Consider the following 25,002-nt stretch of genomic DNA (forward strand, 5'->3'; position numbering starts at 1 on the left):
AAAGAAAAAATGTATGACAGGTTTGGTAAGCAACAACGGGATTTATGAAAGCTTGTTGCAGCAAAACCCATATGCAGACAAAAGCACTATTGCGGACTGTACCCCAATGTCACTTTTACTGTTCTACAAATGCTACAAGGAGGTGAAAATCTGAATGTACACAATTCCACTTCATGAGATACTGACCCTTTGAATACATATCTTAAGAAATACACATAATGTATGTGATAGATAGAACAACCATACACATATATTCAGCAACTACCAATAGGAAATATAGGTTGTATTTAGCAATATTTACTTGCGAGTTAGCATATATTTACAGTCATGTTTTCAGGATATGTCTTAGGCTGGGTTCACACTATGTTGTGGTCAAACACGTTTTTGTGTACGTTAAAAAAGGATGCGCTTTGATTCTTTTTTTTTTTTATAATGGAATTCAATGAAAAAACAGATCAAAACGGATGCACCCAAATCAATCCGTTTTTCCCATCTATTTTTTTGCAAAAGCGGATGAAAAAAACGTAAAAAACAGCGTAAACTCAGCCTCATTTTTCTCTGCTGGATGTAGCATGTAAAAGGGAACTAACATACTGTCATATAGGCATAGATTTACTCCAAAGGCTTGTACAATTTTTGACCTGTCAAAGCTTTTAATAAGCTAACCATACAAAATATGGATAATGTTTCAACAGAAGCAAACAAATCACAAGAGCTTCACCGTCAAAACTTAAGATGCAATTCCTGATCTTGCGCTTCAACTATTTTCCAGGTTTCAGACTTGCATAATTATATGGCTGATTGAGATACACAAAGTCTTGGCGGGAGTGTTTAAGTGATATATAGATTAGCAGAGTTCCTCTTTAACACAAGTAACAAATGGCAAAAGGTAAGCTGCAATTTTAGGATCTTAACAGAATGCACAAACTTACAATACACATGTTTATGTAAAAATAATACCCAAAGCATTCAAAAATATCCACAAATTGGAAAACAAGGTAATTTGGATGCCATACATAACAAAGTTGTCAGCCTCTCCAAAATGTACTGAAGCACAGATTACACCCATCTACACATTACCTGTTAAAGGGGTTATCCAGCACTACAAAAACATGGCCACTTTTACCCCACTGTTGTCTCCAGTTCAGGTGTGGTTTGCAATTAAGCTCCATTTACTTCAATGGAATTGAGTTCCAAACCCCACCCAATCTGGAGACAAGAGAGGGGGAAAAGTGGCCATGTTTTTGTAGCGCTCGATAACCCCTTTAAAAGGAGTATTCCAAGTTCGGCAAATCAATGGTATACTTTGTTCAGTGAGACATAACACAATTTTTCATCATAGTTTATATATGAATAGATTGTAAGACCGACAGAGTATGAAACTGACGGTCATGTGATGCACACACAATCAATAACTGTAATGACATCAGCATGGTCAGGTTTTTAATCTCCTGGGAATAAACAGTGAATACCAGCAGGCAGAAATCTTCAGGTATGAGGTATCGATACATTAATATTTTGTATAATTTTCTCATATCCTTTGCAGGTTTATGTAGTAAATTTGCGAAGCTTGTATAACCCTTTAATGCAGTGCTGAATTGCATGTGCTCTAAATGGTGCGGAATTTGCACACATTTATTGGTGGCTATCTATATTTTCAGTGCAATGTAAAAGAATCGTCCTGGACTAAAATAAAAGGGTTTGCTTTTGTATCCCTAGAATCAGCTCACCTCCAATCATTTAGCTGTGCTGCAACAACAGATATCTATGATCACCTGTCATGTGGTTTCTGGGAAATAAAGTTTAATGTTTACATTGCCCAACTTTTGCTTTTTACATGCTATTTGTGACTATTATATTTCACCATAATGAAACTCCCAAAAGCAGAAAAAACATTATACCAACTGTATTACAGATTTTACAGACCAAAACATTACATCAAGCTCATCAACTCTACAAAGTTTTTTTGATCCAGGAATTAAAAAATAAACTTATAATTTGTCATATTTTCCTGACCGTAAGACAGTAAGCAAGAATTACAGTGCAGTCTTACAGTCAGTAAAATGTGAATTAACTGAGCTATTACACTGACATCCAGATCAGACTATCCAGGGCCGATGTCAGATTACTGCACATACACAAATTCTTAGGCACTTCCGAATAAAAGGTTGAGAGGCTTCACAATTTAAACAATGAAGGACTTTGGTTTGAAATTGAAATATTAAAAAAGTAAAAAGTAAACAGTGCAGCAGAATCTCATGAATGGCCCCTAAGAGGTCACGGAGGTAGAGATGCCGTGGCAGAGATCGGGCCTATAGTTACACACTCCACTTTATCTTTGCATTAACAAAGAGTGAGCACATAGACGTATGTAGAAAAAGAAATACTGGTTTCAAATGTAAAACTTTACACTGCTAGATGAGGTCTGTTCTTCCATAACCCTTGTTCTGATAAGTTACAGCTCGTTCAATGCACAAAATCTGTAACAGAAGATTACGCTCCAAATGTCAATTGCGCTATTCTCGATGGACAAGGACAAAGAGTCCGAGCAGGAACAGAACAGCGTACTGAAACAAAGGAAGAAAATCAGGGAGTTAAAATCAGCTAAAAATGACATCGTGATAAACAGGCCTGCACTGGGGCATTATGTGAAGTTTTACAGCATTTCTGATAATGTACTGTTTGGGAGCTATAGGCTTACTAATAATCCCCCCCCATTGGCCTGCTTTGTTTTGATAACCAGTTACAGTTGGCTATGACCGTCTTATGGCATACACTTAGGTAGTCTCACATGTTCTGTTCAACTGCAATCTCCCAGTCTGTACCAGTAGTATTGACAGTTATGGTGCTATTAGACGGAGCGATGACAGCCCGACCAATAATGTAAACGAGTGCCAATCTGCTAGATCGGTGCTTGTTTACTAAGCCTATTACACAGCTCGATAATTGTCTTGCAAGGGCTGCACAGACATAGTTAGCAATGTCCATGCAACCCCTGGCCATAAACTGTTAATACATTACTTCCCCACGCTCCCAGTCTTCTCCTGCCCTCTGCAGGACTGCTGCAGACAGTGATTGGCTGAGCAGCCTGTCAGCTCAGAGACCGCTCTGAAGCTACAGCACCAGGAAGCAAACAGAGGGCATGAGAAGAAGTAAAGCGTGGAGAGGCAATGTATTAACAGTTTATTCAATCCTTAGACGGTGGCCACACATTGCTATTACAAATAGCAACGCGCGGTCAGCATTCCGATGATTTTGGTGGCAGATCAATTGACACGCTTAGCCGATAATAGTTATCATCAGCTGATCGTTGTCTCTATTACAGAGAGCAATAATCAGCCTGATTCGACAGATTATCGCTCTGTGTAATAGGGCCCTTAGTCCCTCTCCAATGTGCATGCAAGCAATGGGGATTGTGGAAAAGTGTGTGCAATGTCAACAGTATGGCCACAGTTAAAAGGGAAATGGAAGTGATGAGATTAATATAGCAAAAAATAAAATAAAATAATAGTACAGTGATGCCAGTTATTTTACCTAAATGCAGCACATTTGCAGTGAGGTGGGGAGGCTCTGGAAGCTTTAAAAAGTAACCGTACAGAAGAGACACGTCACTTTCTTTTTCAAACAGTTCCCCATCTCCCATTGAAGTCTATGGGAGTGTTTTTAGTTTAAAAAAAAAAAAAAAAAAAAAAAAAAAGACAGCATGGAAACGATATGGTTTCCCCGCCAAAACCCACCTGCCTGGTCTGTGTGAATAAGCATCCCCGCTTATATTTATTTTGTCCAGTATGCAATAAAGGTACCTTACCTTTCATGCACCATATTAGCCCTCTCCCGCCGCTGCACAGTAAATTAACGTCGCTGCAGCTAAGTTAATTTATGCTGCAGGATGACACCGGCGTAGAAGCTGCGATAGTCGGGGACCCGCCATGCTCCGGTGCTGAGAGTTAACCCTATAGATACTGCAGTCAGCATGACCCCAGCATCTATAGGGCTCCTGACAGAGAATTTTCTCTCTACAGAGGGAGAATTCTCTGTCCGCTGTCCATCAGGGCTCTGCAAACTAATCGCAGAGCCCCGATGGTAGCCATGGAAACCAGAAGCCTCAGGCTAGAGACCGGTGGAGGGAGGGAGGGCAGGGAGAGCGGCCGTGCGCTCTGCCCCCTCCCCTCTCTCCTGCTGCTATCACAAGATTGTGACAGCGGCAGGGGACAGAGGAGAGGGGGCAGACAAAGGGACATCAGCTTATGGGATCATTATGATCCCTAAAGCTGATGTCCAAAAACGACCTGGTCATTGAGGAATCAATGACCCATGGTCGTGAGAGTTAAGAAATTAAAATAGCTCACCTTAAACTTGGGATAGTCGTTCATGAGGATAGTGACAATTCCAATATAAGGTACAAATCTAAAAAGTAAAAAACAAACTTCAGATCGCAAAGTCACAACACATTTTGCGGACATCTGTATAAAGCCAAAACAGAAGGAACAGGTTGACACTCAATAAGCTATATTTTGAAAGTGAACTAAGGGTATAAACACACACACACCGTATACACAGCGTATTTACTGCTGCGATATGCAGCAAATACGCAGCAGATTAGATCCAATTAACTGAACACAGCATCAAATCTGCTGCGTATTTGCTGCGTATACGGTGTGTGTGTTTGTACCCTTAAAGTGACACTGTCACCCCCTTTGTGCATTCTGACATCTCTACACAGGTGTAAAGGGTAAATTTAGCGTTTTTCATACCTTATTTCATATCATACGTCATGGTGTTTGTTCAAGTAAAGTGTCCTTTTTATCAACCTGCAGACTGTTTTAAGTGGGCGTGGCCTCGCGGCAGTAGCACCACTTAGCCCCACCCACAACGGCACCATTGGCCCCACCCATTGGTTGGCCGACGTAAAGGGGGTGGGGTCTAGACCTTTCGATCTGCCTGTTCCAATGGCCGGTGAGGGGGTGGGGCCAACTGTATGGTTGTGGGCGGGGCTAAGTGGCGCTAATGCAGCGAGGCCCCACCCACTTAACACAATCTGCAGTTGATAATGGATGACTTTTTACTTGAACAAGCACCATTACGTATGATATAAAATAAGGTATGAAAACCGCTAAATTTACCCTTTACACCTGTGTAGAGATGTCAGAATGCAAAAAGGGGGTGACAGTGTCACTTTAATATGCCATCACATACTGTCCAGTGGGGGTCCAACCAACAGGCTATCCATTGATTACAAGCAAAAAGTGAATGTGACCAATTTGAAAGAGCACCATAGCCCAATCATCTTTGACAGTTACATACCAAATGATGGCTTACATAATTGGTTGTTCGCATTCATGCAATGTTTATTTTAAGGGAATCTGTCACTAGGTTTATGTTACCTTAAATGAGGGCAGCATAAACTAGTGACAGAAATGCTGAACAGATTGGTGTATTACTACCATCATTCTGTTCAGCCATTCTCCTAATACGCAGGAGAATAGTATTCTTGCCATATCCCTCCCCCCACCCTCCAGCTGCTGACTGACAGGTGACTGCCTATACACAGCATGGATAACTGCCAATCAGCAGCTTGTGGGCGGAGTTTTCTGCTTTTCATGAATATCCAGGACTACTGGGCACATGCACATAATGGAGAGGACTACTTATTGTCCATGGTATTCAGGAGTAGATCTCTGGATCAGCTGCAGAGAACAATGTAAGTGATCATGATTTTGTTCAGCTTCTCGGTCACTACTTTATGCTACCCTTAGATAGGACACCATAAACCTACTGAGAGTCTCTTTAAGTGGCATCATAAGAGTTACATTTAATTCAGCCCTCAAACCTCATACCAAATGCTTCTTGACGAATGTAGTACAATAGTACTAAAAAATATCTGCCAAGGAAGCAATACAGAATACTAAAATATGACAATCCATTCGGAACTGTCTGCAGGACCCAGGGGAGCAGCGAGTGCTTTGTATTCAAATGTTTGCCTCCGCAGATGATGCACGTAGGAAACGTTCTGGTGCTGATGTGAGAATTATTCATGGTGTGTAATGACGTGAGTCAGTGACCGTGACCTATGGATGTATCATTGCAGAAGTGCTAATCATTCTTTATCTCCTTCAAAATATATAGTATGCGTCTCTTGTACACAGACAGGATTCTACGTAACAGACTGCTGGGTGAACATTAGGGGGTAAAAAGGCGGCAAATCATCAGGATTGACATGACACTTGCTTCCCAATCTACAGACTCAAGACAGAAGTCTATCTGCATTTCAATTCATATCTGTTTGCATCATTGACTCTGACAGACATCATTTATCTTGAAGCAGAGGAAAGTATCCTGAAATTTAAGAAAACATCGCTAGGCAGTTGCCAAATATCTGAATGCACAATTACCATTTAATCCCTTCCCGACGCAGCAATATATTTTTTTTCCTCATTGGCTTCCAAAAATTACAACTTTTTAAACGCTCTATACAACTGTTCAAAACTTGTTCTTTTAACCCCTTCAAGACTAAGCCTATTTGGGCCTTAATGACCAGGCTCATTTTTCAAAATCTGACCTGTCTCACTTTATGCGCTCATAGCTCAGTGATGCTTTAACATATGCTAGCGATTCTGAGATTATTTTTTTGTCACATATGGCACTTTATATTAGTGGCAAAATTTGGTCACTACTTTGTGTGTTTTTTGTGAAAAACATCAAAATATCATGAAAAATTAAAAAAAATTTGCATTTTATGAACTTTGAAATTCTCTGCTTCTAAAAAAAGAAAGTCGTAGCACATAAATTAGTTACTAAGTCACATTACCGATATGTCCTCTTTATTCTGGCTTCATTTCATAAACATATTTTAATTTTTTAGGGTGTTACGGGGCTTAGAAATTTATCAGCAAATTACCACATTTTCGTGAAAGTTTCCAAAATTGATTTTTTAGGGACCAGTTCTTTTCTTAAGTTGATTTAGGAGTCTTGTATACTGGAAACCCCAATAAGTGACCCCATTTTGGAAACTTCACACCTTAAAGAATTAATCTAGGGGTATAATGAGCATTTTAACCCTACAGGGGCTGGAGCAAAGTATTCACTATTAGGTCGTAAAAAAATGGAAAATTAAAATTTTCCAATAATATATACGTTTAGAGTAAAGTTTCTAATTTTCAAAAGGAACATGAGAGAAAAAGCACCCCAAAATTTGTAACACAGGTTCTCATGAGTACAACGGTACCCCATATGTGGGCGTAAACCACTGTATGGGCACACAGCGGGGCTCAGAAGGAAGGGAGCGCCAATTAGCTTTTCCAATGCAGATTTTGCTGAAGAAGTTTCTGAGCACCAGGTGCGTTTGCAGCGCCCCTGTAGTGTCAGCAGAATAGAACCCCCCCCAAAAGTCACCCCATTTTGGAAAGTACACCCCTCAAAGAATTCATCTTGGGGTAGGATGAGCATTTTGACCCCACAGGTGTTAGAGGAAAGTATTCAAAATTAGACCGTAAAAATGAAAAACTCGAATTTTTCCAATAATATGTTCGTTTAGTTTGAAATTTCTCAATTTCACGAGGAACAAGAGAAAAAAATTACCCCAAAATTTATAAAGCAGATTCTCTTGAGTACAACGGTACCCCATATGTGGGTGTAAACCACTGTATGGGCACACAGCGAGGATCAGAAGGAAGGGAGCGCCAATTAGCTTTTTCAATGCAGATTTTGCTGTAGAAGTTTCTGAGCGCCAGGTGCGTTTGCAGTGCCCCTGTAGTGCCAGCGGAGTAAAATCCCGCCATAAGTCACCCCATTTTGGAAAGTGCACCCCTCAGAGAATTCATCTTGGGGTAAGATGAGCATTTTGACCCCACAGGTATTAGAGGAAAGTATTCAAAAGTAGACAGTAAAAATGAAAAACGCGAATTTTTCCAATAATGTGTTCCTTTAGTTTGAAATTTCTAAATTTCTTGAGGAACAGGAGAGAAAGTTCACCGCAAAATCTGTAACGCAGGTTCTCCTGAGTAGAACGGTACCCCATATGTGGGTATAAACCACTGTATGGGCACACAGCAGGGCTCAGAACGGAAGGAGCGCCAATTAGCATTTTCAGTGCAGATTTTTCTGAAGAAGTTTCTGAGCACCAGGTGCGTTTGCAGAGCCCCTGTAGTGCCAGTGGAGTGAACCCACCCCATAAGTCACCCCATTTTGGAAAGTGCACCCCTTAAAGAATTCATCTTGGTGTGTGGTGAGCATTTTGACCCAACAGGTATTGGAGGAAAGTATTCAAAATTGGCTAGTAAAAATGAAAAACTCGAATTTTTCCAATAATATGTTCATTTAGTTTAAAATTTCTAAATTTCACAAGAAACAGGAGAAAAAACGTGCCACAAAATCTGTAAAGCAGGTTCTCCTGAGTACAACGATATCCCATATGTGGGCGTAAACCACTGTATGGGCACACAGCAGGGCTCAGAAGGGAAGGAGCGCCAATTTGCTGGAGCAAAACCGCAGTTAGTATCGGTTATTAGAATAGCGCAGTTACTAAAATACAATAAAAAAAATGAGATTACAGGTAACGTGAGGTGGTTACGGACAGTCTGGGGTGGTTCCAGGTAATCTGGGGGTGGTTACGGGCAACCTGGGGTGCTTATGGGTAATCTGGGGTGGATACGGACAACCTGGGGTGGTTACTGGTAGTCTGGGGTGGATACGGACAACCTGGGGTGGATACGGTGAACATGGGGTGGTCACAGGCAACCTGGGGTGGTTACAAGCAACCTGGGGTGGTTACGGGTAATCTGGGGTGGATACGGTGAACATGGGGTGGTCACAGGCAACCTGGGGTGGTTACAGGCAACGTGGGGTGGATACGGACAACCTGCTGTGGTTACAGACAACCTGGGGTGGTTATGGGTAATCTGGGGTGGATACGGTCAACATGGGGTGGTCACGGGCAATCTGGGGTGGTTACAGGCAACCTGGGGTGGTTACAGCAACCTGGGGTGGTTACGGGCAACGTGACATGGATACGGACAACCTGCTGTGGTTACGGGCAACCTGGGGTGGTTACGGGCAACCTGGGGTGGTTACGGGCAACCTGGGGTGGTTACGGGCAACGTGACATGGATACGGACAACCTGCTGTGGTTACAGACAACCTGCTGTGGTTACAGACAACCTGCTGTGGTTACAGACAACCTGCTGTGGTTACAGACAACCTGCTGTGGTTACAGACAACCTGCTGTGGTTACAGACAACCTGCTGTGGTTACAGACAACCTGGGGTGGTTACAGACAACCTGGGGTGGTTACAGACAACCTGGGGTGGTTACGGGTAATCTAGGGTGGTTACAGGCAACTTGCTGTGGTTACGGGCAACGTGGGGTGGTTACGGGCAACGTGGGGTGGTTACGGGCAACGTGGGGTGGTTACGGGCAACGTGGGGTGGTTACGGGCAACGTGGGGTGGTTACGGGCAACGTGGGGTGGTTACGGGCAACGTGGGGTGGTTACGGGCAACGTGGGGTGGTTACGGGCAACGTGGGGTGGTTACGGGCAACGTGGGGTGGTTACGGGCAACGTGGGGTGGTTACGGGCAACGTGGGGTGGTTACGGGCAACGTGGGGTGGTTACGGACAATCTGGGGTGGTTACGGACAATCTGGGGTGGTTACGGACAATCTGGGGTGGTTACGGATAAACTGAAGTGCTCATAGGTAATCTGAGGTGGGTACCTGTAATCTGGCGTGGTTACGGGCAATCTGGAGGCGGTCATTGGCAATTTGGGGTGGTTAGAGGCAAGGTGCGGTGGTCAGAGGCAAGGTGCGGTGGTCAGAGGCAAGGTGCGGTGGTCAGAGGCAAGGTGCGGTGGTCAGAGGCAAGGTGCGGTGGTCAGAGGCAAGGTGCGGTGGTCAGAGGCAAGGTGCGGTGGTCAGAGGCAAGGTGCGGTGGTCAGAGGCAAGGTGCGGTGGTCAGAGGCAAGGTGCGGTGGTCAGAGGCAAGGTGCGGTGGTCAGAGGCAAGGTGCGGTGGTCAGAGGCAAGGTGCGGTGGTCAGAGGCAAGGTGCGGTGGTCAGAGGCAAGGTGCGGTGGTCAGAGGCAAGGTGCGGTGGTCAGAGGCAAGGTGCGGTGGTCAGAGGCAAGGTGCGGTGGTCAGAGGCAACGTGCGGTGGTCAGAGGCAAGGTGCGGTGGTCAGAGGCAAGGTGCGGTGGTCAGAGGCAAGGTGCGGTGGTCAGAGGCAAGGTGCGGTGGTCAGAGGCAACGTGCGGTGGTCAGAGGCAACGTGCGGTGGTCAGAGGCAACGTGCGGTGGTCAGAGGCAACGTGCGGTGGTCAGAGGCAACGTGCGGTGGTCAGAGGCAACGTGCGGTGGTCAGAGGCAACGTGCGGTGGTCAGAGGCAACGTGCGGTGGTCAGAGGCAACGTGCGGTGGTCAGAGGCAACGTGCGGTGGTCAGAGGCAACGTGCGGTGGTCAGAGGCAACGTGCGGTGGTCAGAGGCAACGTGCGGTGGTCAGAGGCAACGTGCGGTGGTCAGAGGCAACGTGCGGTGGTCAGAGGCAACGTGCGGTGGTCAGAGGCAACGTGCGGTGGTCAGAGGCAACGTGCGGTGGTCAGAGGCAACGTGCGGTGGTCAGAGGCAACGTGCGGTGGTCAGAGGCAACGTGCGGTGGTCAGAGGCAACGTGCGGTGGTCAGAGGCAACGTGCGGTGGTCAGAGGCATCCTGCGGTGGTCAGAGGCATCCTGCGGTGTTCAGAGGCAACCTGCTGTGGTTGCGTGCAATCTGGGGGGGTTACATGTAATCTGGCATGATTACGGCAACCTGGGGTGGTCACGGGAAACCTGGGGGGGGGTTACAGACAATCTGGCATTGTTATGGATAAACTGAAGTGTTTATAGGTAATCTGGGGTGGGTACATGTAATTGGGGTGATTATGGACAATCTGGAGGGGGTCACTGGCAACGTGCGGTAGTTACGGGCAACGTGCGGTGGTTACGGGCAACATGCGGTGGTTACGTGTAATCTGGGGGGTTACGTGCAATCTGGCGTGATTACGGACAACCTGGGGCGGTTAGGGGTAATCTGGGGGGGTTAAGGGTAATTTGGGAGTAAACTGCAATTGTTACTATAATAATAAAAAGTGTGTGTTTTATTTTTTTGTATGTTTGTCACTTTTTGTATTTTATACATTCATTTTCACTGTATTACTATGATTACTGTGATATTTTCTATCACAGTAATCATAGTTCAGTGACAGAGACCAAATTGGTCTCTGTCACTTTAAATTTTCAGAGTTGGCTGGTTATGGAGCGCATGCGCACTTCATAACCAGCCTGGACGTCGAGGAGGAAGGAGCTCCAGGAGCAGGTGAGTATATGGGGAAGGGGGGGGGGTGACTGGGGGACGAGGGTGACAGGGGGGTGGGGGGGCGACTTGGGGGGGGGGGCACGGTGACACTTTTTATCCCCTGTCACCAATCATTGATGGTGACAGGGGATAAAAAGTGCCGGGTTCCACATGGCACAAGCGATCAGCGGTATATAGTATATACCGCTGATCGCTTGTACCGGGACCCCACAGGGGGGGTCCCGATGACTGCCCCATGCTCTCCGCTACCTCCGGTGGCGGAGAGCATGGGGCTTTCATTCATTTTTATTTTCTGATCACTGTGAACAGACATTAGTCTGTTCACAGTGATTGCGGCGGCCATCTTGGATCTGATGGCCGCCGCGGGGAGGGAGAGGGTTAGTGACCAGCCCACTAGGGGGGCTGATCTGGGGTCTGATTGACTTATTTCATCTCCCCCCGCCGTGGATTCACGGTGGGGGGAGATGAAATGCAGTACAGCGCCGGCCCGTTAGTGACCGCCGTATCGGCGGCCACTAAGGGGTTAACTGCCGGGATCCGGGCACGGCACGGATCTCGGCAGTTGCCCGGCTATCACTGACAGCCGGGCCCCGCCGAGGATGACAGGAGTGCAGCTCCTGCGCCCCTGTCATCCCGTGGACGTACCGGCACGTCCATCTGCAGGAACTGTATGCAGATTTGGACGAACCGGTACGTCCATATGCGGGAAAGGGTTAAAGAATAAATGGTATTTAAAACATTATCCATCCAATGTTGGGATATACCATGAATTTATCATCACTGCTAGTGTCCATCTTCTGAGACCTCTAACAATCCTAAAAACAGAGACACTGCTGAAACAACCTAGCCACAAGCTGTGTAGGGAACTGCAGAGACCCAGTTAACTTAGGGCACCACTGTACAGGGAAAGCCTGTTAGAGTATGTCAAGAGTATGTCAACACACGCATAATCTGCTTTAGGTTTTGCTATCCATTGACTACAAATGTAGGGCGGGGCGATTTAAAAAAATTAAACTGAAGATGGCCTTAGTTAACCAACCTGATCTCCTGCAGGTATTTTTTAACAGTCCATACGGTTAGTCACACAGCACAGGTCCTGTGGCCTGTGCTGGTCTACTTCAAGGACCTTTGTGCCTGTATCACATATACAAAATAATGGGCTGACAACTCCGAACAGTAGTTATCATTGTCACAGGCGGTCTGGCTCCTTTCCCGGACCTCCCGTGCAAGGAGCGGCTTGTGCAAACCCTCTGAACTCCCGTCTTGGCGTAGTCTCCACTATGCTAATGGTAAACATTCAGATCATTGAGACCAAGTGCTACCTGGACCAAAAGCTGTGTAGCAGTTGGCTAAGGAAGCGGGTCACCGTATTTCATAACCGCCTGAACTTGAACTTAATTGAGAGCATCGTCTCCTGCACTAAGCCCAAGGATTGGCAGAATGGGACACTGATGGTCAGCGGGGACGGATGCTTCTACATGAAGGAGGAAATCCAGCTCTTCATCCAGATCGCCACAGCTAACGGGGTTAGCAGTACTGCCGGGCAGGGAATAGCTTCGGGGCAAAGTACCGTGGGATGCTGTACTGCAAGGACGGTGACATGGAGAGCAATGGTCTGCAGAGGATGAACAGTGGGCTAAGAGGCTGCAGTGCTGGGGTGCAATAGGCTGCAGGTCAGAACATGGTGAGGTGCAGTTGGCTGCAGCTCAGAACATGGTAGGGTGCAGTAGGTTACAGGGCAGGTAGTGCTCAGGATATATATGCAGTATATCATTAGAACAGGCATACCAAGTTTAGTGCAATTTAACAGGAAAAAATAAACTAAAATTCTGCAGTTTGGCAAGCCAACATGGATGTGGTTTATAAAAGGGGCGTGGTATAATAATTGTTAAAGTGACTGTACCACCAGGCCTGGGCTGAAGCAATGGAGGCGGGCCGACCCACCCATAGTGCAAAGAAACCCCAGCCCCTCCATGACAAGACATTATTCCATTCCAATATTCCAATATTCCATTCGAATCAATAAAACTCTATCATAGAGAGGCTAGGGTTTCCTCCAGTGCTTCAGCCTGGGCCTGGTGGTACAGTCACTTTAAACCGTGAAATAGATTTAGGCCACAATTGCCCAGCTCTACTTCAACGGGTACAAAATCTGCTGCCGATTATGTACGTGTGAACATACGTGTGTACGTGTGATTATGAAGTGATGGCATATTTAAATCATACTTCATGATTTAAATATCCCTTTAAGCAAAGATGTAAATGTAAGCAAGATACCAGAGTCTAAAATTAACCAATATGCAACCAATACATAGAAATCTCTCCACAAGAACATCAGGAGAAACCATTTTATCCAAAGAAAAAACACAGTGAAGATATATCATTAGGTGACCCGCAGTCAATATTTACTGTGCAGACAGATGAGATTTTGTAATTGGGAGCTGATCCTCTACCATTTACTGTATAACTAGTTATTACAATGTCCGTTATCGGGCAGAACAATCTAACTGTGGAAAACTCTTTCAGCAAATACAACAGTGCAGAATCTTAGCACAATTACCAGGGGAAAAATGAGAAACCACTGAAGAGCAGCAAGGGAGGGCACACTACTGAGGCCACATCACGTGTAACTATACACACTGTCTGTAATCCGTACTGCAACAATGCTTAATAAACTGTTACAGCAATAAAGTATGCTATGTACTATAACCCTTATAGACTGTGTACACATTGGTAAACATGGTTTTATTTCTCCAATTAATCTAAAATAAATCTATAATTTGTTTATAATGTTCCCACACTCTGCTGCCTTTTTTATTTCGTGGGACGTCTCCTTTAAAAGGGAAGGTTTCATCCGATGTTATTTCATGGGACTTTAAAGGTTTCATCATTGTATACATCATCATTGTTTAAATTATGTTTTTATGTTAAACATTTTTCCATTTTATTATTATACATTTATAAAATAATCTTGCAGTTTTCATTCTCACTGGAGCTAAAACTATTACATGAAACTATTATCAGCTGTACTTGGCCAATATCCGTCCGATAATCATTTGGTGTAATAGGACATGTTAAAAGGCAACAATTAGCTGACATGAACAATGTCGGTTGATTGTGGTCTTTCAACATGATGAAACATCAGGATTATTGCAGCGCAACTTTGCGATGGTTTGCTGCCTGTTGCTTCATGCAACTGGAGCGGCAGTAGAAGACCACCAATGACCTCAATGAGCAGCCTGAATGATCTAAGGAATGACCTCTTCATAGGTCACACAGTATGCTCAATAATGTTTCACATTTATCTCAAGGGGACAGACTCTGTCTATTGTCATCTATGTCCAAAAGGCATGTCATAAAGCACGTCACTAAATGCTGTTAAAGGGGAATTCCACTTAAACATAACTTTTCATGTTGAAGGCCATGGTGAAACTAACAATTCTCTCCATATAAATTCAGTCTCCTTTTCCTAGTTCTGAACAGCTGCTTTCTGCTGAGGACACTAAAAAACTGTGTAAGCTTTTCTCTCAGCCTCCATCTCTTCCGAAACAGCTGATATAAACAAGTCTCCATCTACAACTTTGTAATGCCAAGAGGGTTAATTGCAGTGAGTTCATCAGCAACTTGACCTTAGTTTAACCCTCCTGGCATTGCAAAGAAGCTACAAAGTTGCAGATACAGGCTACCAGAGACTTGTTTACATTAGCCATCTCAGGAGTGAAGGGGGAGGAGGGGAGGAAACAGAGAAAAAAGCTCACACAAATTTTATGTGCCTTCAGCAAAAAGCTGCAGTTCAGAACTGGGGGAAGGAGACTGAATAGATAACAAGAAGTATGGAAGGAATTGTCAGTCTCACCATGGGCAGCAACATATGAAAAGTTATGTTTGAATGGAATACCCCTTTGAAAACATCTCAGGTAACATGGAAGCCCCCATAACAATGTACAAAAAATATTTAAAAAATTTAGTCGGAAAATAGAAACATTAAAGTAAAAGACAAACTTTTAGCATGTGTTTCTAATCAATAGAAGAAAATTTAGGTAATCCATACCCTCTAAGTTAAAGGGGAATTATCAGCTGGTTAGACAAATCTATCCTGCTGATATATCCCGATTGCACAGGAGGCACCAAGGAGGAAGGTATGTGTCTTAACTTTATCCTCGGCACTGTTCCTATGCTGCTAGAAGCACTGCCCCGCCCCCATAGCATTGATCTGCCTTTGGCCGGCTTGTCTCTTCTAATGATTATCAATGGAGCAGGCCAGCTTGTTCGTCGCTAGGGGGGCAGGGCAGTGCTTCTAACGGTCTTGGCACAGGAACAGTGCCAAGGATAAAAGGTAAGAGACATACCTTAATCCTCCACGCCCCCTGCGCAATAGGGACATATCAGCAGATTAGATTAGTGGAGTAATAATAAAAATGAATAAATTAGTGGTGAACATGTCCTGTGCATAACTGAAGCACTTGGAAAGTCCAGCTAATTTACGTATTACTCTGTATATCTCCAAAACTGAGCAATGTATAGGGATAAAAGATATTAACCTATTGTAAGTCGGTAAATATTCGAAGATATACACCATAAAATGTGGAATTCAGCATGGCTGTCCTCCATGGGGCTATGTGTTTAGGCTTTTTTTTTCATTCATCAAAGCCACCAGTTGGGAAAGTGCAAAAGACTAACATATTTGCAAGACAACTGAATGCTGCTTTTCTGAGAACTTGCACTCTATTACTTATACTCACCCCCTACTGTCCCACACAGATGCTGCCACAAATGCTTCCAGTCCTCCACTCTTCCGAGTCCTGTGTTGTCCTGGCCACACAGGATCTGCTTGCTCAGCCAACCAGTGGGAACAGTGGTGTTCTGCCTCAGTCACTGATTGGCTTAGCAAGCAGGTCCTGTGTGATCAAGAGGACACAGAACCTGGATGAAACATTGATGAACAGTGGACGAGGAGCATTGGCACAGCAGCTGCAGAGGACTGGAGGAGGTGAGGATAGTATGTTTACTATTTATACACTACCCCCAAAGTACTTTCCCCAGACAACCTCTTTAACATTTGTTTACCCTTGGCCAATTGTGATACTTTTATATGTCCATGTATTATGGTACTTGGACTAAATGTTAAAATTCACCTGGTAAAATAAGACAGGGCAATTTTGTAACAACTGTGGAAAAACACTTACCCCCTTGCCCTTCCAACAACGTCCTTCTTTTCTAACCAGTTCTGGCCCTGTTTGTAAAGTCCTCGATCATCCACAGCATTGTTGTCTCCCTTGGTTAAAAATTTGATGTCCCCATTTTCTCTTCAAAAAAAAGGAAAAAAAAAAAAAGAATGTAAATGATCAAAAATGCGATTTTAGGCTGAGATGAGCTATTTTTAAAGGGGTATTCCCATATTGGCATTTAGGGCATAAATACAGGATATGCCATAAATATCCCCCAGATGTGGGTCCCACCTCTTCCACTTGCAGTTAAGTGTTGTACAAGGGGTCCCTAACCAGTGGCAGATACATCAGACACAACACGTGGACTATCTTTATTTGTACATATATTTTTATCCTCTGGGATGCTCCTATTACCATCATGACATGGTGTAGCAGTATTATAACCGACCACTACGTCATCTTTATGTTGGTGCTAAAACCTCATTACATTACTTGACAGTCAAGAAATCAATCATTTTTGCTTTTGGCTACCATGACAGGGCATAGCCAAACAAAAACAATATATATACATTGCACCTTAGTACACATTACACGGTGCATATGCATAGCAGTAAACAATAAAACAGCTGTCTCTTAGGCAACAGTCTCCTAGAGTGCAACAAGTAGTTTCACGTTTCTAGTCTGATGAATTTAGTTCACCAGGGATTGCCCAGACTGGATACTACCGTAACCCCCCATCAGCTGTGATAAGGACATGGTCTGTATAGGCTTAAATGCACAGGCAGCAAGTAGATCTCTTGAAAAAAGTAAGGTATTAAAAGTATATCATAATTTTACATTTTTTTAAAGAATATAGGACACTAAATTTACAAGGAGCCTGCAGGAGTTACAGCTCTGCAGACATCTGACATTCTGGCCGTTTTTGAAGATGTTCAGACAAGAAATGCAACCCATGGCTTATTTAGCTGTTCCCAGAGGCCTAAATTCTCTGACCTCACAGGGTGGAGAGATCAGGGGATTGTGCGGGCCATACCAAACATGAGTGAGAGAGAGGGTTATCTACAATCAGCCTATGAAAGTTTAAAAATGACTGACATTAAAAAAGTATCTCCAATAAGCACAACCAACAATTTGTAAGTGGTTACAGTCGTGTCACCGTTGTACAGCAATGTCTAATCTAGGTCCATTTGCCGTTCCTGTATGCTAGGTGTACTGTAAGCCCTAACCAGTCCTCCAGTCACCAATTATGGACCCCAATCTCTTCACCAATAAAGGTATTGTTGGTTGTGCTTTTTGGAGATACTTTTCTATTGTCAGCAATTTTTGAACTGTCATAGGCTGATCGTAGATAAATACCTTTACCTTTCACGCAATACCCTCTCTCTCACTCATTACTTATAGTTGTATGAGAGGGTACTGTAAATATCTATGGTGTTGAACGTATACACTGGAATTACTGTCTCTCTAGGAGCTCAGGCAAGATTGCTGCCCTCATACATAGAAACAAACATAAAAAATATGAAATGATAAAAAAATACATAAAGTACAAGAATAAAATAAAAGCTGATTACAAAACAACATGTCTCAGTACCCAGTTCTAATCAGTAAAGAAAAAAAAGTAGGCAATACATTCACTGGCTGCAACTCACTTTTCATGAATTTTGAGAACACGATGCACAATTGGTATCTCTCTTCCTTCTATTCTGAAGACCACAATTTCACCGACTCTGATAGGATCATCAACACGGTTGGTCAAAAAGAGCAAATCCCCACGATGAAAAGCTGGTTCCATGCTGCCACTAAGATTATAGGGGAAGAATGTTTAAAACTCAAACAGTTATTACATCAGACACTGAAATCATGAGTTTTCACCTTAGTTAAGATAAAGGGGAGAGTTTAGTTTGCTCATTGACAATGTGCTTCACAGGCAAATAAAATGCATTACAAATCCAGTGTAGAGACTGAAAAATGTTTGCAGTTTTGCTGTGCAGCACACTACTTGCCTATGTAAATACACCCTACAAGTATAGAGTGTGTCAAAAGGACCTGAGGACCAACTATACAGACACTACTATAGTGCCTGAGTGATACAGCAATACACAGAAACTGTCAAAATCCCTCCAATCTCCACAGTTTACCACCATGTATGCCATGATCAGAACAGATCTCTGCAAAGGGGGTGGGGGGGGGGGGGGGGGGGTTGGCAACAAGGATGACATTGAAGGACCCTAGAGCTGTGTGTCTACATTGAATGTTGTTAGGGCAGTACTTAAATATTGATGGGTCGCACATTCATAAATCCTGTGTGTCACTTCTGTCATTTCTACTTATTCCCTTTCCTGTACCTATTGTGCTTTTAAAGATAAATAAAACAGAATGAACACGGACCACCTATAGATGTAATGGCAGAACATGACAAATCTCTACATTCTAGAATGTAATATGTTTGTGCTGTTTGCAGCGCTTCTTTTAGGACATCTCGGCTGTCCTTTCCTATGGCAGGAGTATAGTCTATTTACCTTTCCTATCCATGCTTAAGGAAAAATCCATACAACCTTTTGTTAGCCTTTTACAAGCACCTTTTGTGCCTGCTCTTTGAGACAGCTTGGGCCGCTACTTCACATACATACATCTTGATATTTACACAAACATGGCATGAAGACCAGTGCAACACATCTGAGTGACCTTTAAAGGTAATCTCCACTAATGTGAGAGGAGATGGCAGGTTCCCTCACTATTTGCGTTATTAAGCCATCAATCAGAATAAATATATCTGAGCAGCGGACAGCGCAAATAGAAATCAGGAAATGGGCAATTGTGATAAGGGAAAGGGTAAGGCAATTAGTGGTGAGACCTCCAGGACAGGAGCGGCTGATCTCACCGCACCAGAGTCAGCTTATCTGGGAGATTTGCATAATTCTGATTTGCTGCCAGTTGATGAGGCAAAAATTCCTATAATAATAATAAAAACGAGGGCTATTAACTCCAGAAGTACAGCGATAATTCCGAAGCACCTCTCTGACAGATTTCCTCTGCTTACCAATGAGTTAGCCCACAGGACACACGCCACTGACTAAGCACTTACTATCTGTTAGGCTGAAAACATATTAACCCCTTCCTGCACCAGGAGGACACACACCGATGTAGAATAGGTTGTCAGGGCTGCCGCATATTTGTCATATAGCAAATTAGATTAAAGTAAGTTAGGTGGCGGGGCTAAGCTCAGTGACCCCTAATGTTACAGAGTATGAAGGGGTTCAAAACCATGTTTTCAGGTAAGGAACAGTACAAGTATATGCCATTCTTCTAAGAGATGAATGATAGCCTGGTAGCTATACATACTTGTTTATATGTTTTAACCTCTTAACCCCTTGCCTCTGCAGCCTGTTTTTGCCTTAATGCCCGGAGCCTAATTTTTAAATCTGACCTGTCTCTCTTTATGTAGTTATAACTCTGCAATGCTTTTAACTATCGCTGTTATTCTGAGATTGTTTTTTCGTGACATATTCCTCTTTATGTTTGGGGTATACTTTGGTTGATACACTCAGTATTTTTTTGTAATAAACACATTTGTGCAAAAATTTACATTTCATTATAATCAAAATTCTCTTTTTCTAAAAAAGTCATGCCACATGAACTAATTATAACTGCAAAATCTACAACATGTCTGCTTTATGGCGACGTCATTTGGTGAACGTGGTTATTACGGACGCGGCGATACCAAATATATGTATTTTATTTATAGGGGATCATTTATAAAGTTGGAATGGGGAATGTGTATATTTATTTATATATTTGTGTGTAGTTTGTTAACTTTCATTTTTGCAGTTATATATATAAAATACATTACAGCACATGATCTGAGCTGTAATGTAATATATACTGTATGATCAGGTCCCTGCCTCAGAGGGGGTCGGAGGGAGCGGATCTCCCTCAAGATTCTCTATAGATGCTACGGGGGACAGAGGGGGAAGGCAGAGATAGCATGACGTTCCAGGAACGTCACTTTGCGGCAAGGGGTTAAAGACACAGTGGATATAGGCACACAATTTAAATTTTTGCGTTTTTGTTTTCTTTCTTCTCTCCTTCTCACTTTTCCATCCACAGGTCTTTTTTTTTTTTTGCCTAAGCTGGTCATTATTCGTAATCAATATTGTATTATTTTAATCGTTCGGACAATTCCATATGTTACAAAAGCAAATATTTTATTTATTTTACTTCTTATTTGAAGAAAGTGGTTGGTACCTTTTAAATATGATATGGTAATGATAACTATGATAATGTAGACTATCGCTTACACTCTACTTAAAGTGACTCTGTACCCACAATTTGACCCCCCCAAACCGCTTGTATCTTCAGATAGCGGCTTTTAATCCAAGATCTGTCCTGGGGTCCGTTTGGCAGGTGATGCAGTTATTGTCCTAAAAACAACTTTTCAACTTGCAGCCCTGTGCCAAACTGGCGTGGCCTAGAGTGTCTGTGCATTAGACTTGCACTGCCTCTCCGTCCCTCCTCCCCGCCCTCCTTATCATTAGGAATGCTCCAGTCAGATTGTCTCCTATTCCCCACCTGTGTCAGCCCGGCACATGGGCTGGAACTTTAAGGCACCTGTGCAATGTTCAGCATGGAGAAAATGTTCCAGTGGCATTCCTAATGATGAAGAGGGTGGGGAGGAGGGATGGAAGTGTCGTGCAAAGTTAGGGCACAGATATTCTAAGCCACGCCCATTGGGCACAGGGCTGCAAGTTTAAAAGTTGTTTTTTAGGACAATAACAAAGATGTTCTTTGCAGGGAAAAGGTTTAAATCCATTTAAACAATGACCTTTTCTGACTGCACAATACAGTGCTATGGACATCAGTAATAAAACAGTTCTGAGCCTTATAATGGTGAAAAACATTAATAGAACAAAATTTACTCACCTTAGGACAACAACTATTGGGCTCTCACTGCCAGTGATCACCATCAGGCCTTTCCATATCATAAGTGCAGATGACACGATCATACCAAAGTTTAATACCTGGTAATATAGCTGTAAAAAAAGATTTACATAAGTATCTGATCACCAGAGTAACATGTCATATGGTAATGTCACAGACACACGTCACTGGCAGAGTGAATAGGTCATACACCATAGATTTAGAAATTGATCATTTGTTTTTGGGCAATAATTAACATTTATTGAGAGCAACCAGATTATGCCCTTAATAAGTCTTAAAAGGGGCATTGCAGTTTTGCTAAATAAACCACAAATATTATATGATGAAAAGTTATACAATTTTCCAAAATACGTTCTAGACATTTGTTAAAGAGGATTTCCCAGGAACAAGATAGGTGATAGGGTTCTGATCACTGTGGGTCCCACCAATGACAAGAAGGGAGGTCCCAGGCCCTTGTTTGAATAGGGAAAATATTCCATTTAAAATCTATGAGACTAATAAAGATGGTCAGGCACTGTACTGGAATAGGTCCCATGCAGCTGAACGCAGTACTAAAAAGTATTGTTCATGGGAAAACCCTGTTGAAGGGGTTTTCCAGCTATGCTGTGCTCAGGCAGGTGGGGAAATGATACTTACCTTCCTTTCTCCACCATTGTAACAGAGCTCAAATCCCAGGTTAGGGGTCAGCGCAAGACATTGCTAGTCAGCCAATCAGCAGCTGCAGCACTAGAGTGAGGAAGGTAAGTATGGTTCCCCAATACCCCCCTCCCACCTGCTTGAGCATAGTTTTTAAACTCATCACAGCTGGAAAACCCCTTAAAGATCTTTGTTTGAGTGGCAAGACAACCAGTGTAATTGCATCTGTGACCACCACACAACAGGATGTGCGCTGGCCAAAGACTGCAAACAGAAAACAGTGAGGAGGGGAAACAGGAAGTTTATTACGTCTATTTCTGTCTATATGATCCACACGGGGTGAAATCAAGAATATATCATAAGAAATAGATGTCAAAGATAGGATAAGTGAAGTTTAAAGGGGGTTGTCCCTTACTTAAATATTATATTCCCCAAAACACTCTTATAAACTGTACAAACTAAAGGTCCCCAGGTGTATGGGGCTCTCCCAAACAACCAACAAATAATCTCGGTGGTCAAGAAAAAATACTGCCCAACCTTTCTTAAAGTGATTGTACCACCAGGCCCAGGCTGAAGCACTGGAGGCGGGCCGACCCACCCCCAGTGGGAAGAAACCCCAGCCCCTCCATGACGTGACTCCATTAGAATCAATGGAACCCTATGATAGAGGGGCGGGGGTTTCCTCCCACTAAGGGTGGGTCGGCCCGCCTCCAGTGCTTCAGCCTGGGCCTGGTGGTACAATCACTTTAATGGCAGAGATAACTAGACAACCCTTCTCATAGAGAACAAAGGAACGCTCATCTGTGCCGAACTTTCCTGTGTATGAGGAGGACGGGCAGTGGGCAGGAGAGATAACTTACAGCTGAACAATCTGTCACACTTCTTTTCCTTAACATGTTTGCTTTATTCCATGCATATAAATTGTTTTATGTTTTACTGTGGCCACTATAAAACCAAGGCATACTAACCTGGGACCCCTGCAGTTCCCGTGTGATGTCACCAGGTCCTCACACTAATCACTTTTCTTCCAAGATGGAAATGTATCAGCAATATAGATTGTAAGTCCTCAAAGGCAGGGTCCTTTCTCCAAATGTTCCAGTCAGCAGATCACCTTCAGGGTAGCTTCACAAGTACTGGATCCGCAACGGATTTCACGTCTCCGAGTTTGCAGCTAAATCCGCTGCAGATCCTGGTAGTGTGAACTTGAACGAGTCACATACCCGCAGTGGAATTTTCATTCCGCTGCCTGTATGTGACCCGGCCCCTTAAACCTGCTCGGAGCCGCAGCTGTGTGTGAGGCTCACCATCAGCCAATCAGTGCACGGCAGCACTGATTGGCTGATGGGGACCGATGGCGCCGAGCAGGTAATGTATGCTCCGGGCCGCAGTGGAATGAAAATTCGCAGCGTGAAATCCGCTGTGGATCCGGTACGTGTGAAGCTACCCTCAATGTGTTTTGATTTTGTAATGTTCCTGTTTGTAAACCCCTTATAGCTTGTATAGTGCTTTGGAACTAAGGGCACTTTATAAATAAATAATTAATAATAATAAAAACAATAAACCAATCACTGGCCACAGTGGTGTCCTGCCTAAATCAGTGATTTGCTAAGAGACAAGTAGGTAGAAAATCATCCAGCTAGGAGCTAGTATGTTTGTTTTCTATAGCAACCATAGAAAAAAAATCTATATGCCCAGAATACCCACATGGCCCATAGGATAGGTATCCGATCAGTTATTGGTCTGACTTCCAGCACAAGCAGGGTCTCCTGTCCCCCTCATGTGCACTGTCGATTTATTTACGTTTTATGGGGCTGACAGGGCAGGGTACAGCCCATGGCTAGCTCCACCACTCCAACAGTAAGTAAATGGAGTGACATAGGTGGTCACTCCTCCAGTCACACACAGGAGATGTTGGTTGAGAAGCCCACTGAGCGGATACTTCTCTGCTACCCAGGGACTGCATACCCATCCCCCAGCAGGACCCTCAGTGACTCCTCTGCAGCAGGACACCTTATAGGCACAAGCAGTATATATATATCTGTCACCAATAGCAACAGATCACTGCACATTTCTCAAGAGCAGAATGTAAAGTGAAGGTTGTTACAGGCAACCCGTCACTCTTCCAGGCATCTGGATATATGTCCTCCATAGAGCACAGGCTAATAATAGGGAAAGACTACTCTCCTGCAATGGTAGAGCCATGGCGGTGATAAAGCAGAGGGGGAATGAAGCGCTCGCTCTTTCTTATTACAGTCTCCCATGACAGGGACTACAGCCGCACTCCGCTCTGCACACAGTTGGCATCTACCTCACTGTCTGTGAGGCGTCTCGGCCGGCTGCCATTTTCTCACATCTGCAGGCCCGGCTGCGCTTCTCACCTGTCTCTTGTTCATCCGCCGCACATCATCCAGAAAGTCCATAGATAACATTTTACACTCTTTAGTTTCACCGGCACCAACCGGGAACCCAGCCACACCGGAAGTTATCCTGGGCTAAGTCAAAAACGTAGCACATCCGCTTCAAACCGGAAGAAGCTGCGCCGCCATCTTCTGTAAGGGCAACCTCCTAGAGTGCTCATGGTGACGCTGCATAGCAAGCTGCTGTGTGGGCGTGTGCTCTCATTGCGCACATTATTGTTCTTTGTTGCTGCCATTTTTGTTTGGCGGGAAACGGGGGCAAACCTAATAATTTTATAGAAAGCCATATTGTTGTTTCTTACAATACGTCAGTATTAGTCCTTATGTTGCACCTGTGTGTAAATGTTCGAATTCCCTCGGATTAAGCATTAGACATGATAGACGCTTGTCTTGTACCAAAAGTAGGGCAAATGTCAGAAAATTGGTGAATTTTACTTTACTTATGAAAGTTGTTCCATGAGGCACAGACACTGTGTATTGGGTTCACGCTGCCATTGTTCT

At 43.8% G+C, this 25,002-nt stretch overlaps 1 protein-coding gene across 1 annotated transcript; it reads right to left on the reverse strand.

Moving 5' to 3' along the window:
• Positions 1 to 623: 623 nt before the first annotated feature.
• Positions 624 to 24,600, reverse strand: SEC11A (SEC11 homolog A, signal peptidase complex subunit). Its single transcript, XM_069980315.1, has 6 exons — positions 24,463 to 24,600; positions 21,431 to 21,540; positions 18,160 to 18,309; positions 16,529 to 16,648; positions 4,350 to 4,407; positions 624 to 2,567 (listed from the first exon to the last, which is right to left on the reverse strand). The coding sequence occupies exons 1-6, from the start codon at positions 24,511 to 24,513 to the stop codon at positions 2,517 to 2,519; spliced, it is 540 nt and encodes a 179-aa protein (XP_069836416.1). The 5' UTR covers positions 24,514 to 24,600; the 3' UTR covers positions 624 to 2,516.
• Positions 24,601 to 25,002: the final 402 nt, after the last annotated feature.

Source organism: Dendropsophus ebraccatus, chromosome 1 (assembly GCF_027789765.1).
Source record: "Dendropsophus ebraccatus isolate aDenEbr1 chromosome 1, aDenEbr1.pat, whole genome shotgun sequence".
NCBI classification, from domain to species: domain Eukaryota; kingdom Metazoa; phylum Chordata; class Amphibia; order Anura; family Hylidae; genus Dendropsophus; species Dendropsophus ebraccatus.

What these genes read in the sequence shown, in the direction of transcription:
- SEC11A (XM_069980315.1), bottom strand. Translation starts at nt 24,513, where the DNA reads ATGTTATCTATGGACTTTCTGGATGATGTGCGGCGGATGAACAAGAGA. An exon ending in GGCGGATGAACAAGAGACAG is followed by an intron (nt 21,541 to 24,462) that starts GTGAGAAGCGCA and finishes CTTTTTTTACAG; the next exon opens with CTATATTACCAGGTATTAAA. An exon ending in GTTCTCAAAATTCATGAAAA is followed by an intron (nt 16,649 to 18,159) that starts GTGAGTTGCAGC and finishes TTTTTTTTGAAG; the next exon opens with AGAAAATGGGGACATCAAAT.